At 42.7% G+C, this 20352-nt stretch overlaps 1 protein-coding gene across 6 annotated transcripts; it reads left to right on the forward strand.

Moving 5' to 3' along the window:
* Window positions 1-140: 140 nt before the first annotated feature.
* On the forward strand, window positions 141-18967 carry LOC116614948. 6 transcript variants are annotated; one of them, XM_032376570.2, is made up of 4 exons: window positions 141-650; window positions 9352-9484; window positions 10588-10796; window positions 17799-18967. In XM_032376570.2, exons 2-4 carry the CDS (start codon window positions 9364-9366, stop codon window positions 18441-18443), a joined length of 975 nt encoding a protein of 324 aa, XP_032232461.1. In that variant the 5' UTR covers window positions 141-650; window positions 9352-9363; the 3' UTR covers window positions 18444-18967. The 6 variants fall into 6 exon arrangements, with proteins under 6 accessions (XP_032232461.1, XP_032232463.1, XP_032232464.1 ...); XM_032376572.2 differs by lacking the exon at window positions 141-650 and adding an exon at window positions 3466-3808; XM_032376573.2 differs by lacking the exon at window positions 141-650 and adding an exon at window positions 3891-4650.
* The last annotated feature ends 1385 nt before the right edge of the window (window positions 18968-20352 follow it).

Genomic DNA, 20352 nt, shown 5'->3' on the forward strand with positions numbered 1-20352 from the left:
TAATGTTTCTTAACTTATGTTTATTTTCGTACTTTTTACTTCGCTTGGCAATTTTTAAAAACTCATTACTCGGTGCATTGACCCGTTTCGGGAGACGCGTTAATTTATAGCAAAGGAAAGTAAAGTAACTCTATATATTTGTTTTTGTCATCCCCATTCTTGCCATTCCACGCCATCATATATGTTCCACATTTTCCTGCCCTCCAGATTATCTATCCATCATATATGTTCCACATTTTCCTCCCCTCCAGATTATCTATCCACCTAAACGAGAGGATGTATCCGAAGAGAGCATTTTAATATTAATAAGAGGCAGAATGTCGAATTGAATTTTAAATGAGAGAGGAGAATTTTATTAGATCAGATTTCATTCTAGTTCTACAGTTAAAAATCATAATAAATGAAGCGTATGTTTTAAAACTTAAACGAGTCCCAAATAGACTGCGGACTGCACCAAGTAAAGATGAACGGTGCTTTCCGTTAAAGACACGCGACCGCCTCTCTCCGCGCAAACTCCGAATATCAGTACCCCCTGATGGGTAGGAATGAATAGTTAAATTGAAGGATGTGTTTCTTTAGAATTATATTCGTCAGTTAAAACCGTTCATGGACCGCCGCTTCTTCCTGAGTCAACTCTTCAAGTTGAAACGGTAAAGCATTCACTTACGAGTATCTAACAAACGCCTAAAGTAAGACGAATAATCAGAAAAATTTGTTAACGATTAAAACAAGACGATAGTTTGAAAAATTTGTCAACGATTTAAAAAGGACGATAGTTTGAAAAATTTGTCAACGATTAAAACAAAACAATTTTAAAAATTGCCGACGACTAAAACAAGACGGACGATATTTAGAAAATTTTTCAACGACTAAAACAAGACGATAGTCAGAAAATTTGTAAACGATTAAAACTAGACAATAGTTTGGTACGAATACCCGCTTTCAACCGAAAACGTTTTTGGCTAGGGACACCTGGACCCAATTTCCCATCGATTAGCGCATCTTCAGAATCGATGGGACATCTGGACCCAATTTCCCATCGATTAGCGCATCTAATGGATGCTTGATAACAAACGATCGCGCATTATTTTGCGTGGGGGGCCGATAATAGCGAGAGGATGTATCCGAAGAGAGCATTTTAATATCAATAAGAGGCAGAATGTCGAATTGAATTTTAAATGAGAGAGGAGAATTTTATTAGATCAGATTTCATTCTAGTTCTACAGTTAAAAATCATAATAAATGAAGCGTATGTTTTAAAACTTAAACGAGTCCCAAATAGACTGCGGACTGCACCAAGTAAAGATGAACGGTGCTTTCCGTTAAAGACACGCGACCGCCTCTCCCCGCGAAAAGTCCGAATATCAGTACCCCCTGATGGGTAGGAATGAATAGTTAAATTGAAGGATGTGTTTCTTTAGAATTATATTCGTCAGTTAAAACCGTTCATGGACCGCCGCTTCTTCCTGAGTCAACTCTACAAGTTGAAACGGTAAAGCATTCTGTCACGGAGGAAAATAACGAAATATAGATTAACTTCATCTTTGACAACTAAGTATCTTACTTTAATTAAACACCGACCTTCCTGAAGTTAAGAACCGTTATAAGTACGTTTTGTTTATTCAACTTAAAGGCGTCTGTTTGTTTAAGCAAGTTATATCGACAAAGTAACTTTAGCCGTTCCTATGAAATAGGATAGCGAAAAGTAAAAAGTTGACCCTTGACCCTGTGGAAAAGTAGAAGTTGCGCGTCTCTTTTCCAGGGGTATTTGACAACCAGAATTTGGCCACCAATTCTCGGTTCGCGCTTCTAAACGAAGGAAGAAAAGTTAGGTCTGAGTTCACACAGGGTTTGCCCTGTGTAGGATTCAGACCTGGCCGTCGACGAAATTAGGATTTAGAACGGTTTAAGATTTTGAGTGCAAAAATGATTGGAATCTTGTCAATCATTATATTCATGTGTGTATCTTGCCATGCGCACTAGCAGTGTAACAAGTTAGTGTGTGACAACCGTAGTCAGTAGCAACATGTAAACATTACATAAGTCACGGTAGCCCAAGGGTAACAAACCGACACACCCATAAGAGGTAGTCCGTTCCTCGGACGCCCATTGGCTGAAACCTTATCTAAACAGAGCTAAAAGCTTTCCATGGCTGTCAGTGTCGGATCACCTAAGGGACGCCGTTGTAGGACCATATAAAAAGGGGTGCGGTAGAAGCCGCAGAGATATTATCTGGTAAACCTTGAGTTTGTAACAGCGAAATAAAGCCCGGTACCTGTACCGCCCCCCAACTACAGTCTACTCTCGTTGTTACAATTCACTTACGAGTATCTAACAAGGACTAAAGTAAGACGAATAATCAGAAACATTTGTTAACGATTAAAACAAGACTGTGGACTTTAAAAGCACACTAGCATACACACACACATACACACATTGGTACCAGTCGGGCCAAGACGGGACACTAGCACAGTCTATTACCCGTGCAGTTCGGCAACCATGGACAGCTGTTTCGTCCTTGTTAGGACTCGTCATGCATGGCATAGCCGGTTTGCCTCAGTTAAACTTCATCGGCAAAAAAAACTGCAGGGCGACTTCGACTCGAACGAAGTGCTTTAAACCACAGCTTAGATCCATGTGGGATCTAGAGCTGCGACCGGGCTAGCGTGATGCCAATTATGCGGATCACACATGCGACCTTTGCTAGTCTAAAACTCCGTCGGATAGCCAAACTATCCTTGCGAGTATGTATACATAAATGTGGACTTTAAAAGCACACTAGCATACACACATTGGCACCAGTCGGGCCAAGACGGGACGCTAGCACAGTCTATTACCCGTGCAGTTCGGCAACCATGGACAGCTGTTTCGTCCTTGTTCGACTGAGGCAAACCGGCTATGCCATGCTGACGAGTCCTAATAAGGACGAAACAGCTGTCCATGGTTGCCGAACTGCACGGGTAATAGACTGTGCTAGCGTCCCGTCTTGGCCCGACTGGTGCCAATGTGTGTATGCTAGTGTGCTTTTAAAGTCCACATTTAAAACAAGACAATAGTTTGATAATTTGTCAACGATTTAAAAAGGACGATAGTTTGAAAAATTTGTCAACGATTAAAACAAAACAATTTTAAAAATTGCCAACGACTAAAACATGACGGACGATATTTAGAAAATTTTTCAACGACTAAAACAAGACGATAGTCAGAAAATTTGTAAACGATTAAAACTAGACAATAGTTTGGTACGAATACCCGCTTTCAACCGAAAACGTTTTTGGCTAGGGACACCTGGACCCAATTTCCCATCGATTAGCGCATCTTCAGAATCGATGGGACACCTGGACCCAATTTCCCATCGATTAGCGCATCTAATGGATGCTTGATAACAAACGATCGCGCATTATTTTGCGTGGGGGGCGGATAATAGCGAGAGGATGTATCCGAAGAGAGCATTTTAATATTAATAAAAGGCAGAATGTCGAATTGAATTTTAAATGAGAGAGGAGAATTTTATTAGATCAGATTTCATTCTAGTTCCACTGTTAAAAATCATAATAAATGAACCGTATGTTTTAAAACTTAAACGAGTCCCAAATAGACTGCGAACTGCACTAAGTAAAGATGAACGGTGCTTTCAGTTAAAGACACGTGACCGCCTCTCTCCGCGCAAACTCCGAAAATCAGTACCCCCTGATGGGTAGGAATGAATAGTTAAATTGAAGGATGTGTTTCTTTAGAATTATATTCGTCAGTTAAAACCGTTCATGGACCGCCGCTTCTTCTAGAGTCAACTCTTCAAGTTGAAACGGTAAAGCATTCACTTACGAGTATCTAACAAACGCCTAAAGTAAGACGAATAATCAGAAAAATTTGTTAACGATTAAAACAAGACGATAGTTTGAAAAAATTGTCAACGATTTAAAAAGGACGATAGTTTGAAAAATTTGTCAACGATTAAAACAAAACAATTTTAAAAATTGCCGACGACTAAAACAAGACGGACGATATTTAGAAAAATTTTCAACGACTAAAACAAGACGATAGTCAGAAAATTTGTAAACGATTAAAACTAGACAATAGTTTGGTACGAATACCCGCTTTCAACCGAAAACGTTTTTGGCTAGGGACACCTGGACCCAATTTCCCATCGATTAGCGCATCTTCAGAATCGATGGGACATCTGGACCCAATTTCTCATCGATTAGCGCATCTAATGGATGCTTGATAACAAACGATCGCGCATTATTTTGCGTGGGGGGCGGATAATAGCGAGAGGATGTATCCGAAGAGAGCATTTTAATATCAATAAGAGGCAGAATGTCGAATTGAATTTTAAATGAGAGAGGAGAATTTTATTAGATCAGATTTCATTCTAGTTCTACAGTTAAAAATCATAATAAATGAAGCGTATGTTTTAAAACTTAAACGAGTCCCAAATAGACTGCGGACTGCACCAAGTAAAGATGAACGGTGTTTTCCGTTAAAGACACGTGACCGCCTCTCTCCGCGCAAACTCCGAATATCAGTACCCCCTGATGGGTAGGAATGAATAGTTAAATTGAAGGATGTGTTTCTTTAGAATTATATTTGTCAGTTAAAACCGTTCATGGACCGCCGCTTCTTCCTGAGTCAACTCTACAAGTTGAAACGGTAAAGCATTCTGTCACGGAGGAAAATAACGAAATATAGATTAACTTCATCTTTGACAACTAAGTATCTTACTTTAATTAAACACCGACCTTCCTGAAGTTAAGAACCGTTATAAGTACGTTTTGTTTATTCAACTTAAAGGCGTCTGTTTGTTTAAGCAAGTTATATCGACAAAGTAACTTTAGCCGTTCCTATGAAATAGGATAGCGAAAAGTAAAAAGTTGACCCTTGACCCAGTGGAAAAGTAGAAGTTGCGCGTCCCTTTTTCAGGGGTATTTGACAACCAGAATTTGGCCACCAATTCTCGGTTCGCGCTTCTTAACGAAGGAAGAAAAGTTAGGTCTGAGTTCACACAGGGTTTGCCCTTTGTAGGATTCAGACCTGGCCGTCGACGAAATTAGGATTTAGAACGGTTTAAGATTTTGAGTGCAAAAAGGATTGGAATCTTGTCAATCATTATATTCATGTGTGTATCTTGCCATGCGCACTAGCAGTGTAACAAGTTAGTGTGTGACAACCGTAGTCAATAGCAACATGTAAACATTACGTAAGTCACGGTAGCCCAAGGGTAACAAACCGACACACCCATGAGGGGTAGTCCGTTCCTCGAACGCCCATTGGCTGAAACCTTATCTAAACAGAGCTAAAAGCTTTCCATGGCTGTCAGTGTCGGATCACCTAAGGGACGCCGTTGTAGGACCATATAAAAAGGGGTGCGGTAGAAGCCGCAGAGATATTATCTGATAAACCTTGAGTTTGTAACAGCGAAGTAAAGCCCGGTACCTGTACCGCCCCCCCAACTACAGTCTACTCTCGTTGTTACAATTCACTTACGAGTATCTAACAACGACTAAAGTAAGACGAATAATCAGAAACATTTGTTAACGATTAAAACAAGACTGTGGACTTTAAAAGCACACTAGCATACACACACACATACACACATTGGTACCAGTCGGGCAAAGACGGGACACTAGCACAGTCTATTACCCGTGCAGTTCGGCAACCATGGACAGCTGTTTCGTCCTTGTTAGGACTCGTCATAGCATGGCATAGCCGGTTTGCCTCAGTTAAACTTCATCGGCAAAAAAACTGCAGGGCGACTTCGACTCGAACGAAGTGCTTCAAACCACAGCTTAGATCCATGTGGGATCTAGAGCTGCGACCGGGCTAGCGTGATGCCAATTGTGCGGATCACGCATGCGACCTTTGCTAGTCTAAAACTCCGTCGGATAGCCAAACTATCCTTGCGAGTATGTATACATAAATGTGGACTTTAAAAGCCCACTAGCATACACACATTGGCACCAGTCGGGCCAAGACGGGACGCTAGCACAGTCTATTACCCGTGCAGTTCGGCAACCATGGACAGCTGTTTCGTCCTTGTTCGACTGAGGCAAACCGGCTATGCCATGCTGACGAGTACTAATAAGGACGAAACAGCTGTCCATGGTTGCCGAACTGCACGGGTAATAGACTGTGCTAGCGTCCCGTCTTGGCCCGACTGGTGCCAATGTGTGTATGCTAGTGTGCTTTTAAAGTCCACATTTAAAACAAGACGATAGTTTGATAATTTGTCAACGATTTAAAAAGGACGATAGTTTGAAAAATTTGTCAACGATTAAAACAAAACAATTTTAAAAATTGCCGACGACTAAAACAAGACGGACGATATTTAGAAAATTTTTCAACGACTAAAACAAGACGATAGTCAGAAAATTTGTAAACGATTAAAACTAGACAATAGTTTGGTACGAATACCCGCTTTCAACCGAAAACGTTTTTGGCTAGGGACACCTGGACCCAATTTCCCATCGATTAGCGCATCTAATGGATGCTTGATAACAAACGATCGCGCATTATTTTGCGTGGGGGGCGGATAATAGCGAGAGGATGTATCCGAAGAGAGCATTTTAATATCAATAAGAGGCAGAATGTCGAATTGAATTTTAAATGAGAGAGGAGAATTTTATTAGATCAGATTTCATTCTAGTTCTACAGTTAAAAATCATAATAAATGAAGCGTATGTTTTAAAACTTAAACGAGTCCCAAATAGACTGCGGACTGCACCAAGTAAAGATGAACGGTGTTTTCCGTTAAAGACACGTGACCGCCTCTCTCCGCGCAAACTCCGAAAATCAGTACCCCCTGATGGGTAGGAATGAATAGTTAAATTGAAGGATGTGTTTCTTTAGAATTATATTCGTCAGTTAAAACCGTTCATGGACCGCCGCTTCTTCCAGGGTCAACTCTTCAAGTTGAAACGGTAAAGCATTCACTTACGAGTATCTAACAAACGCCTAAAGTAAGACGAATAATCAGAAAAATTTGTTAACGATTAAAACAAGACGATAGTTTGAAAAATTTGTCAACGATTTAAAAAGGACGATAGTTTGAAAAATTTGTCAACGATTATAACAAAACAATTTTAAAAATTGCCAACGACTAAAACAAGACGGGCGATATTTAGAAAATTTTTCAACGACTAAAACAAGAGGATAGTCAGAAAATTTGTAAACGATTAAAACTAGACAATAGTTTGGTACGAATACCCGCTTTCAACCGAAAACGTTTTTGGCTAGGGACATCTGGACCCAATTTCCCATCGATTAGCGCATCTTCAGAATCGATGGGACATCTGGACCCAATTTCCCATCGATTAGCGCATCTAATGGATGCTTGATAACAAACGATCGCGCATTATTTTGCGTGGGGGGCCGATAATAGCGAGAGGATGTATTCGAAGAGAGCATTTTAATATCAATAAGAGGCAGAATGTCGAATTGAATTTTAAATGAGAGAGGAGAATTTTATTAGATCAGATTTCATTCTAGTTCTACAGTTAAAAATCATAATAAATGAAGCGTATGTTTTAAAACTTAAACGAGTCCCAAATAGACTGCGGACTGCACCAAGTAAAGATGAACGGTGCTTTCCGTTAAAGACACGTGACCGCCTCTCTCCGCGCAAACTACGAATATCAGTACCCCCTGATGGGTAGGAATGAATAGTTAAATTGAAGGATGTGTTTCTTTAGAATTATATTCGTCAGTTAAAACCGTCCATGGACCGCCGCTTCTTCCTGAGTCAACTTTTCAAGTTGAAACGGTAAAGCATTCTGTCACGGAGGAAAATAACGAAATATAGATTAACTTCATCTTTGACAACTAAGTATCTTACTTTAATTAAACACCGACCTTCCTGAAGTTAAGAACCGTTATAAGTACGTTTTGTTTATTCAACTTAAAGGCGTCTGTTTGTTTAAGCAAGTTATATCGACAAAGTAACTTTAGCCGTTCCTATGAAATAGGATAGCGAAAAGTAAAAAGTTGACCCTTGACCCAGTGGAAAAGTAGAAGTTGCGCGTCCCTTTTCCAGGGGTATTTGATAACCAGAATTTGGCCACCAATTCTCGGTTCGCGCTTCTTAACGAAGGAAGAAAAGTTAGGTCTGAGTTCACACAGGGTTTGCCCTGTGTAGGATTCAGACCTGGCCGTCGACGAAATTAGGATTTAGAACGGTTTAAGATTTTGAGTGCAAAAATGATTGGAATCTTGTCAATCATTATATTCATGTGTGTATCTTGCCATGCGCACTAGCAGTGTAACAAGTTAGTGTGTGACAACCGTAGTCAGTAGCAACATGTAAACATTACGTAAGTCACGGTAGCCCAAGGGTAACAAACCGACACACCCATGGGGGGTAGTCCGTTCCTCGGACGCCCATTGGCTGAAACCTTATCTAAACAGAGCTAAAAGCTTTCCATGGCTGTCAGTGTCGGATCACATAAGGGACGCCGTTGTAGGACCATATAAAAAGGGGTGCGGTAGAAGCCGCAGAGATATTATCTGGTAAACCTTGAGTTTGTAACAGCGAAGTAAAGCCCGGTACCTGTACCGCCCCCCAACTACAGTCTACTCTCGTTGTTACAATTCACTTACGAGTATCTAACAACGACTAAAGTAAGACGAATAATCAGAAAAATTTGTTAACGATTAAAACAAGCCGATAGTTTGAAAAATTTGTCAACGATTTAAAAAGGACGAAAGTTTGAAAAATTTATCAACGATTAAAACAAAACAATTTTAAAAATTGCCAACGACTAAAACAAGACGGACGATATTTAGAAAATTTTTCAACGACTAAAACAAGACGATAGTCAGGAAATTTGTAAACGATTAAAATAAGACAATAGTTTGAAAATTTGCCAACGATTAATACGATGCCATAGTTAGAAAATTTGGGTAACAGGTGGTTTCGCCCAAGTTGTTGTATCGCCCACGTCAGAAAGAGTAGTTCCGCCCACGCATCAAGAGTTGCTTCGCCCAAGAATCAAGGTGTTTCGCCAACAGATCGTACTACGAGCTCTCTCATCAGAAAACATTTTGTTCGAACGTCGCGCTGCTTTAGAAAAATCAAAACTAATGGAATACGCTATCGATCATCGCAGCGATCTTTATGGCAAAAAAAGCTTAGATATGTGGGATTTTTTTCACCATAAAATATAGCTATGATAAGTGGAATTATGTCGGATTCTGTGGGATTCTGCATGATTCTGTTTGATGCGCTTGTTGAGCGAGCGTAAATAGGGGTTATTTGCCGGGTGGGGGGTCAGTATCGTGAAATACCGTGACCGAGGTCTTGAAAATACTGTGGTGTCGGAATAAATAAATGCCATACATAATTGTTATAATTTGTAGACTGGAATAAACATGGCCCGAATTTTCGCTGCCATTCTGCTGGCCGCCCTTGCGTCCGTGTCGGAAGGAACTATGTCCCTTCAGTATCGCGCTGACGGAAAAAACAGATGGGCAGTATTCAACAAGCTATCGGGTAAGTGATCCATGCCAGCAAAAGAGTCCTGCAATGAGCCCAGAAACACACGAAAACCTCGCAATTACCCCAAGATTCTTGTTTGCACCATACCCCGGATTCTCGGTTGCACCATACCCCGGATTCTCAGTTGCACCATACCCCGGATTCTCAGTTGCACTGTACCCCGGATTCTTGGTTGCACCATACCCCGGATTCTTGGTTGTACCGTACCCTGGATTCTCAGTTGCACTGTACCCCGGATTCTCGGTTGTACCACACCCCGGATTCTTGGTTGCACCATACCCCGGATTCTCGGTTGCACCATACCCCGTATTCTCGGTTGCACCATACCCCGTATTCTCGGTTGCACCATACCCCGGATTCTTGGTTGTACCAACCCCGGATTCTCAGTTGCACCATACCCCGGATTCTCAGTTGCACCGTACCCCGGATTCTCAGTTGCACCATACCCCGGATTCTCGGTTGTACCGTACCCCGGATTCTTGGTTGCACCGTACCCCGGGTTCTTGGTTGCACCATACCCCGGATTCTTGGTTGCACCGTACCCCGGATTCTTGGTTGCACCGTACCCCGGATTCTTGGTTGCACCATACCCCGGATTCTCAGTTGCACCGTACCCCGGATTCTCAGTTGCACCGTACCCCGGATTCTTGGTTGTACCGTACCCCGGGTTCTCGGTTGCACCATACCCCGGATTCTCGGTTGCACCATACCCCAGATTCTCGGTTACACAGTACCCCGGATTCTCAGTTGCACCATACCACGGATTCTTGGTTGCACCATACCCCAGATTCTCGGTTGCACCGTACCCCGGATTCTTGGTTGCACCATACCCCGGATTCTTGGTTGCACCGTACCCCGGATTCTCAGTTGCACCATACCCCGGATTCTTGGTTGCACCATACCCCGGATTCTCAGTTGCACCATACCCCAGATTCTCGGTTACACAGTACCCCGGATTCTCGGTTACACAGTACCCCGGATTCTTGGTTAAACCGTACCCCGGATTCTTGGTTGCACCGTACCACGGATTCTAAGTTGCACCGTACCCCGGATTGTCGATCGCACCGTACCCCACCTAATTCTCCCGATGTTTCCAGGCAAAGTTCTATCAGGGTTCGTGATTGCCAAACACCAAGTCACATCCCCAGTATGGTGCGCCCAGCACTGCCTCGAGAACATGGATTGCGCCTCGTACAACGTAAGGAATGCAGTCACGTGTGAGCTGAACAACGAAACCATGGCAACCCAAAACGCATCCTTGCAAAGCGACCCCGAGGGTGATCACTACTTTCCTGCAGAGTTAGAGGTAAGATGTCTGACTACTTTACTGCAGGACTAGAGGTAAGATGTCTGACTACTTTACTGCAGGACTAGAGGTAAGATGTCTGGCTACTTTACTACAGAACTAGAGGGAAGATGTCTCAATACTTTACTGCAGAGTTAGAGGTAAGATGTCTGACTACTTTACTACCGAACTAGAGGTAAGATGTCTCACTACTTTACTGCAGGACTAGAGGTAAGATGTCTGACTACTTTACTGCATAACTAGAGGTAAGATGTCTGACTACTTTACTGCAGGACTAGAGGTAAGATGTCTGACTACTTTACTGCAGGACTAGTGGTAAGATGTCTCACTACTTTACTACAGAACTAGAGGGAAGATGTCTCACTACTTTACTGCAGAACTAGAGGTAAAATATCTGACTACTTTACTAAAGAACTACAGATAAGTTGTCTGACTACTTTACTGCAGGACTAGAGGTAAGATGTCTGACTACTTTACTGCAGAACTAGAGGTAAAATATCTGACTACTTTACTACAGAACTACAGATAAGTTGTCTGACTACTTTACTGCAGGACTAGAGGTAAGATGTCTTACTACTTTACTACAGAACTAGAGGTAAGATGTCAGACTACTTTACTGCAGGACTAGAGGTAAGATGTCTGACTACTTTACTACAGAACTAGAGGGAAGATGTCTCACTGCTTTACTGCAGAGTTAGAGGTAAGATGTCTGACTACTTTACTGCAGAACTAGAGGTAAGATGTCTCACTACCTTACTGCAGAACTAGAGGTAAGATGTCTGACTACTACAGAACTAGAGGGAAGATGTCTGACTACTTTACTGCAGAACTAGAGGTAAGATGTCTGACTACTTTACTGCAGAACTAGAGGTAAGATGTGTAATGTTTGGGATTCCTGTTTGTATGACCGCAAGGTTTTCTGGGTAGCAGAAATAAACAACGTGAGTCCGCCATTACTGTTTATTCGTTTTGATCCTAAGGTTTTTCTCAAATACATTACATTTTTTGGCGACGAGGATTTCGGAAATGGCAACCTACGGCAAAATAGACGAATTCGACAGAGATTCTGATTCATGGGAACAGTATATCGAGCGTCTAAACTTCTATTTTGAAGCAAATGGAGTAACTACGTCTGACGATGACTTGAAAATACGCCGTGCAATCCTCCTCAGTTCGGTAGGGAAAAAAACCTACAAATTAATGTCTGATCTGCTGGCCCCAGCGAAACCTGGAGAGAAATCTTATGCTGACTTGTGCACCTTGGTAAAGAGCCATTTCAACCCAAAACCGAGTGAAAGCGTGCAACGGCACAAGTTCAATAACCGTTTCAGATTGAGCGGGGAGAACGTGTCTGACTTTGTAGCGGCTCTACGAAACATGGCAGAATACTGCAATTTTGGGGGCAGCCTGGAAAATATGCTGCGTGATCGTGTGGTGTCTGGAATTAACAATGAAAGAATCCAAAGGCGTTTGCTATCAGAAGAGAACTTAACTTTCAAAAAAGCTTACGACATTGCTTCGTCTATGGAAACGACCGCACAGCACATGGCCGATCTTCAATCTGCTCCTTCTACGTTAAGTTCAACGTCTGCATCTGTAAAAAAGGTCAGTTCTTCGCCCTTACCGCGTTCTAAAAGCGAAAATAAAGAGTGTTATCGTTGTGGAAAAAATCACCACCCGTCAAAATGTCGTTTCAAGGAGGCCACGTGCCATTATTGTAAAAAGAAAGGACATATTGTTGCCAAATGTCTCAAAAAAGCAAAAAAGTCGTCCGAGACAACCAAGCCAAATTCAAACCACCATCCAAAACAAGGGAAACCAGCAATTCATGTCCTGGATACTGATAAAGAAATAGAAGATGAAGATATATATCCATTGTTTGCTGTCAGTCAAGGCAACCGCCAAAATCCGTATTTAGTAGATGTTGAATTAAATGGTCTTAAAGTTCAAATGGAACTGGACACTGGTGCATCACTTTCAGTAATCGGAGAGGACATTTTTGATCAATTGAAGAACATTGAGGGTTCATCTCTCAATCTGCAAGATACCAAGCTAACCTTGAAAACATACACCGGGGAGACAATTCCAGTTTTAGGAAAGCTTGTAGTGGAAGTCAAGTACAAGGACTTCTTTGAACACTTGCCAGTTATAGTTGTACAAGGCAAGGTGCCCAGTCTCTTTGGACGAGATTGGTTACAACATGTTAAGTTGTCATGGCCAGAGATTTTCCTAGTTCAAGTTGTATCCCCTGATGTGTCTGACCTGCTAAAGAAACATGAAAATTTATTCAAGGAAGGATTAGGGACAATTCAAGGAGTGAAAGCAAAGATATACGTTGATCCTCAAGCCAAACCCAAGTACTTCAAACCTCGCACGTTAGAATATGCACGACGTCAGAAGGTAGAGAGAGAATTGGACCGTTTGTTAGAAGAAGGAACAATTCGTCCAGTTCAATTTTCGGAATGGGCAACACCCATTGTGCCCATTGTCAAATCGGATGAGTCTATACGCATTTGTGGAGACTTCAAAGTTACTTTGAACCAAGTTAGCAAACTTGACAATTACCCAATTCCTAAAACAGAGGATCTGCTAGCTCAACTTGGAGGTGGAGTGCAGTTTACAAAACTAGATCTGAGTCAAGCTTATCAACAACTTGAGTTAGATGAAGAATCAAAGAAGTACACCACTATCACCACTCATAAAGGCCTATTTGAGTACAATAGACTGTGCTACGGCATTGCCTCAGCCCCTGGGATTTTCCAACGCACAATGGAAAATTTACTGCAGGGTATTCCGAATGTTGTAGTACGAATAGATGATATTCTCATTGCCGGGAAGACATCAGCAGATCATCTCAAAAGTCTAACAGAAGTCCTGTCACGTCTGGACAAAGCTGGCGTCCGTCTTAAACGTTCGAAGTGCATTTTTCAAGCACCTGAAGTCACTTACCTGGGACACCGCATAGACAAAGATGGTATCCACCCCCTTGACGAGAAAATCAAAGCAATTCAAGAGTCACCGAGACCTTCTAATCTGAAAGAACTGCAAGCCTTTTTAGGCATGCTTAACTATTACGCTTGTTACATACCTAACATCACTACAATACTATCTCCTTTACATCAGCTGTTAGTCAAAGACACACCTTGGAACTGGAGTGAAGCACATGAAAAATCTTGGAACCAAGCCAAGTCCACACTTCACTCTTCACAACTTCTAGTGCATTACAGCTTAGAAAGAGAGTTAACCCTTGCTTGTGACGCATCACCATATGGTCTTGGTTGTGTTATTTCACATGTGATGGATGATGGGACTGAACGTCCTATTTCATATGCCTCACGTACTCTGTCCCCAGCCGAAAAGAACTATTCACAGCTCGACAAAGAGGCAGCAGCCATCATGTTCGGGGTGAGGAAGTTCCACTCATACTTATATGGACGGAGTTTTACCATCTACACTGATCACAAACCCCTGCTGGGTCTGCTACAGTCAACTAAACAAATACCGACCTCAGCCTCACCACGCATATTGAGGTGGGCGGTATTCCTGTCAGGCTACTCATACACTTTAGTATATCGAGAAGGCCAGAAAAATGGTAATGCCGATGGCCTGAGCCGGCTGCCATTGCCAAATGAAACCAGAAATGTTCCAGTGCCTGGCGACATTATGTTTGTAATGAATCATCTTGAAGTCAACACACCCGTTAAAGTCAAGGACATTGAGCGTTGGACCTCAAAAGATCCTATTCTTAGTGCAGTACGACACCAAGTAATGTCCGGTTGGCCCAATTCAAATGATCGCATTGAGTTCAAGCCCTACTCTTATAGAAAGCACCAACTTAGCTGTCAGGATGGCTGTCTACTCTGGGGCTCTCGCGTAGTCATTCCTCCTCAAGGAAGAGTCAAGCTTCTCCAGGAACTACATGATGGACATCCTGGAATGGTTCGCATGAAAATGTTAGCCCGAAGCTATTTCTGGTGGCCTGGCCTGGACGCGGATATTGAGCAAAAGGTGAAAGATTGCACAAGCTGCCAAAGTAATGCTAAGGCACCTTCTACTGCACCCCTACATCCGTGGGAGTGGCCGTCTAGACCTTGGTCTCGCATACATATTGACTATGCAGGACCTTTCGAAGGACACATGTTCCTGGTGATCGGTGATGCCTATAGTAAGTGGATCGAGGTATTCAAGACAAACTCCAGTACTGCTGCAGTAACCATCCAGAAGTTAAGAGAATGTTTCTCAGTACATGGACTGCCTGATATCATTGTATCTGATAATGCAACTGCCTTCATAGGTGAAGAATTTGCCCTTTTTATGTCTGAGAATGGCATAAAACACATCACTTCAGCACCTAAACACCCAGCATCCAATGGATTTGCTGAAAGATATGTTCGCACTTTCAAGGAAACAATGAAGAAGATGGGAGGGGAAAAGGAAAACTTAGACACGAAGTTAAGCAGATTTCTACTAAGCTATCGTACCACACCTCATGCAACCACTGGTAAAACACCTAGTGAGCTATTAATGAACCGGAAGCTGAAGACGCGCTTGGACCTGGTAAACCCCCTTAGTCAGGACACAATTCGCACTCGTGTAGAAGATAAACAGCTCGCACAGAAGAAACAACACGACAATCTAGTGCCACTCAGAGAATTTCAAGTGAATGACCCAGTATTTGTCAAGAATTTTTCATATGGTCCAAAGTGGTTATGTGGAACAATTATTCAACAGTCAGGACCGGTTTCGTATGTCGTTCAACTCAGTTCAGGTGGAGTGTTTCGACGACATGTGGACCATCTTCGCCAGAGGACAAGCACACCCACAGTCGCCAATGATCTTCAGAGTTCAACAGAATTGGCCCAAGTTCCAATGCAAACAACTGTACCCAAGCAGATTCCAGAGGAATTTAAGGAACCTGAGATCACAGTTCCAGAACCTTCATTGGAACCGAAGAAGACAGAGCTTCCAGCTTCTGAACCTGCAAGTACTCTGCGAAGAAGTACTCGACTCAAAACCACACCTACCCACCTCAAAGACTATGTATGTTAATTTTAAGCAGCATATCACACACTGTGTTCATTTTTCCGGACCTGATGGATTGACAACTTGTCAAGAACTTGTCATGGACATTGTTGTTGTTTTTTACTTATTGACATGTTGTGTGTATAAATTTGATAGTTTTACTGGCCTCAGCAAGCAAGTATCTTTTAGTTGTAAACTTGGGTGGGGCAGTATGTAATGTTTGGGATTCCTGTTTGTATGACCGCAAGGTTTTCTGGGTAGCAGAAATAAACAACGTGAGTCCGCCATTACTGTTTATTCGTTTTGATCCTAAGGTTTTTCTCAAATACATTACAAGATGTCTGACTACTTTACTGCAGAACTAGAGGTAAGATGTCTGACTACTTTACTGCAGAACTAGAGGTAAGATATCTGACTACTTTACTGCAGAACTAGAGGTAAGATGTCTGACTACTTTACTACAGAACTAGAGGTAAGATGCCTCACTACTTTACTACAGAACTAGAGGTAAGATGTCTCACTACTTTACTACAGGACTAGAGGTAAGATGTCTCACTACTTTACTGCAGAACTAGAGGTAAGATGTCTCACTACTTTACTGCAGAACTAGAGGTAAGATGTCTGACTACTACAGAACTAGAGGTAAGATGTCTGACTACTTTACTGCAGAACTAGAGGTAAGATGTCTGACTACTTTACTACAGAGCTAGAGGTAAGATGTCTCACTACTTTACTACAGAACTAGAGGTAAGATGTCTGACTACTTTACTACAGGACTAGAGGTAAGATGTCTGACTACTTTACTGCAGAACTAGAGGTAAGATGTCTGACTACTTTACTACAGAGCTAGAGGTAAGATGTCTCACTACTTTACTACAGAACTAGAGGTAAGATGTCTGACTACTTTACTACAGGACTAGAGGTAAGATGTCTGACTACTTTACTGCAGAACTAGAGGTAAGATGTCTCACTACTTTACTACAGAGCTAGAGGTAAGATGTCTCACTACTTTACTTCAGAACTAGAGGTAAGATGTCTGACTACTTTACTACAGGACTAGAGGTAAGATGTCTGACTACTTTACTGCAGAACTAGAGGTAAGATGTCTCACTACCTTACTGCAGAACTAGATGTAAGATGCAACTTAGCTTCCCTGGTCACAAAGGGGTTCCTGTGGACTTGCCGTCGTGTGCATTTGGGTCCCTTAGACCGTCTGATTTGTCGAGCGGTTGTAAAGGTGCTGACACGCACGACGGGGACACCCGCGTAGTTAAACCCTCCTAAGTAGCGACAATTTTCTTCTCGACTTAATCAGTATTCTTCGCAATTAGGGTAATGGAATGATTTTATTAATTTTATTTATTTACATGATTCGTGTCCGAAGACAGGATAACACCATACAGGGCGAAGCCACAATACCCCCTCCCCCCCCCCCCCCCCCCTGTGCACACAGCACCAACATTGCTGTCATCAAGACGATGGCTCAGCAGGAGCTGTTTTGAACACCAAGGAGGTGCTGCGAAGTAGTTTCGCCAAAATGTTTACTGTTTTGTGGTCAACTGAGCGTAGTCGTACCAGGAATACGGGATGATGGTGGCCCCGTTGGCACGGAATTCCGAGGGGCAGAAGTGTAACGGCCGGGTTTAGAGCTCCGGTTCGATCGAATGGCTTGAACTTTTGGGGAAGGAAGGAACAAAAACGAAACCACGATGTCGGGACAGAACCAAATTTATTCCAGAACATGTAGAAATCACACACGCGTAGAAACTTTACAAAGAAGGGCATGACATCTATATCAGGAAATTTAACAAAGGCTACCCAAAATAAGAGAGATAAAAACACGCACACTCTTTACAACATACACACGCTCAAGATAAAGTCAAGTCCGTTTCACACTGTCACAGAACGATAACCTTTCTTCGAGTAATTAAATGGGCGGTACGATAACCCTTTTTAAGGAATTCCTTTTCCTTTTTGCAGTACAAGTCGTGTCTGGACCACATGAAGGCGGGCGCCACGGACTCGGGCATCTACACCATCACCTTTAGTAATGGGGCGCGAGGCAAAGTCATGTGCGACTTGACCTCTGAGCCTAACGCTGCTTGGACCCTAGTTCTCTCCTTTGCCTTCAAGAACAGACATCTTGAAGAGTTTTATAAGAAACCCTGGCAATTTGACGCCCCGAGACACAGCGACGAACCGAACTGGGACGACTACAGAATTGAACTCGCTAAGATGCAGCACCTCGTTAAACAGTCCACTCACTGGCGTGCTACCACAGGGCTACCAGTCTACGGAGTCGATTACCGAGACTACATTAGAGGCTTGTTGTCGAGCCTATACGTGTTTGCGGATGTGGAAGGCTGCCGTGACGTTGAATACGTGAATGTGCGTGGTTACAGCGCCACCAACTCGTCCGTTTACGTTTGGCAAGACTCCCCGGACATTCCACTTCACATTGACACCGACTATAGCTATGCTCACTGCAGATTCAAACACCCTAATTACGTGACTTATGAAAATATCTTTGGCTTGTACAGCGACAGAGAGCGGAATCCGAAATTTCGCGGAAGTGAAGATGATGGCAGCACTACCCAGTGGTGGTTTGGCGGATACTTGAACTAGCCCGCTAAATAGCAAAGCAGTTACATCAACTAGGCACCAAATTAACTAGCAAACCAAACAACTAAAGCCAACACCCAACTAAAATCATCTCACAAGTACCAACGTGGACAAATGGAAGGCGTTACTGTGGCTCTTCCCGTGCACGTTATTGATCCGAGAGGAGGCGAGGGACTTGGGACGAGACACAGGAATCCCGATCCCAATGCCTTGGATTGAAGAGATTAAAACTAGATAAGCAGCCATGCACAGACATGGCACACCAAACGCGTCTGGGTGAATGGCCGAAAACCACAGTAGTTTTTTGTTGCTCTTTTGAATTTACGTAGCACTAGCAGTAACAGGACTTAGAGATTACGGGCGAAAACAAGAATAGCTCCATATTTCACATCATTTAATAACTGTAGTCATAGTAATATAAACATTTTGTCATTGATTATTCTGCTCATATATCAAATAAGTGCCGATATTTATAGCCAGGTGCGGTTGGATAGTTTACTCTAGAATACAGTTCACATATTTTAAAATCTCTAGTTGTTGAATAATGGCATTCTTACCTCAACTGCCCGCATTTGGCACGATCGGGGCGTGCATGTTACCCTTGTACTTGAAATACAGCCACGCGTCGCGATCACATGATCGCATGCAAGAAAGTAGCGGAACACTTGGCTAGGGGGGAGGGGGGGAGGGAGTGGCTGGACAGGGGGCGGAGGGGTTATCCGTAACACGAAAATAGATTAGGGCTGACTAGGGCTCTTTAATAACAAACGTGTGGCTGACAAGGGGCTCTTTAATAACGAACGTGTGGCTGACAAGGGGCTCTTTAATAACGAACGTGTGGCTGACAAGGGGCTCTTTAAAAACAAAACGTGTGGCTGACAAGGGGCTCTTTAATAACAAAGGTGTGGCTGACAAGGGGCTCTTTAATAACAAAACGTGTGGCTGACCAGGGGCTCTTTAATAACAAAACGTGAGGCTGACAAGAGGCTCTTTAATAATAAAGGTGTGGCTGACAAGGGGCTCTTTAATAACAAAGGTGAGGCTGACAAGGGGCTCTTTAATAACAAACGTGTGGCTGACAAGGGGCTCTTTAATAACAAAGGCGTGGCTGACAAGAGGCTCTTTAATAACAAACGTGTGGCTGACAAGGGGCTCTTTAATAACAAACGTGTGGCTGACAAGGGGCTCTTTAATAACAAACGTGTGGCTGACAAGGGGCTCTGTAATAACAAACGTGTGGCTGACAAGGGGCTCTTAAATAACAAAGGTGTGGCTGACAAGGGGCTCTTTAATAACAAAGGTGTGGCTGACAAGGGGCTCTTTAATAACAAACGTGTGGCTGACAAGGGGCTCTTTGATAACAAACGTGTGGCTGACAAGTGGCTCTTCAATAACAAACGTGTGGCTGACAAGGGGCTCTGTAATAACAAACGTGTGGCTGACAAGGGGCTCTTTAATAACAAAAGTGTGGCTGAAAAGGGGCTCTTTAATAACAAACGTGTGGCTGACAAGGGGCTATTTAATAACAAAACCTGTGGCTGACAAGGGGCTCTTTAATAACAAAACGTGTGGCTTACAAGGGGCTATTTAATAACAAACGTGTGGCTGACAAGGGGCTCTTTAATAACAAACGTGTGGCTGACAAGGGGCTCTTTAATAACAAAGGTGTGGCTGACAAGGGGCTCTTTAATAACAAAACGTGTGGCTGACAAGGGGCTCTTTAATAACAAACCTGTGGCTGACAAGGGGCTCTTTAATAATAAACGTTCGGCTGACAACGGGCTCTTTAATAACAAAACGTGTGGCTGACAAGGGGCTCTTTAATAACAAAACGTGTGGCTAACAAGGTGCTTTTTAATAACAAAGGTGTGGCTGACAAGAGGCTCTTTAATAACAAACCTGTGGCTGACAA

Source organism: Nematostella vectensis, chromosome 14 (genome assembly GCF_932526225.1).
Source record: "Nematostella vectensis chromosome 14, jaNemVect1.1, whole genome shotgun sequence".
Classification (NCBI taxonomy): Eukaryota; Metazoa; Cnidaria; class Anthozoa; order Actiniaria; family Edwardsiidae; genus Nematostella; species Nematostella vectensis.

Bases quoted from the DNA above. Each gene is read 5' to 3' on its own strand.
- LOC116614948 (XM_032376570.2), top strand. From the start codon at position 9,364: ATGGCCCGAATTTTCGCTGCCATTCTGCTGGCCGCCCTTGCGTCCGTG. The intron at 9,485-10,587 runs GTAAGTGATCCA...CGATGTTTCCAG, and splicing joins AGTATTCAACAAGCTATCGG to GCAAAGTTCTATCAGGGTTC. The intron at 10,797-17,798 runs GTAAGATGTCTG...TCCTTTTTGCAG, and splicing joins ACTTTCCTGCAGAGTTAGAG to TACAAGTCGTGTCTGGACCA.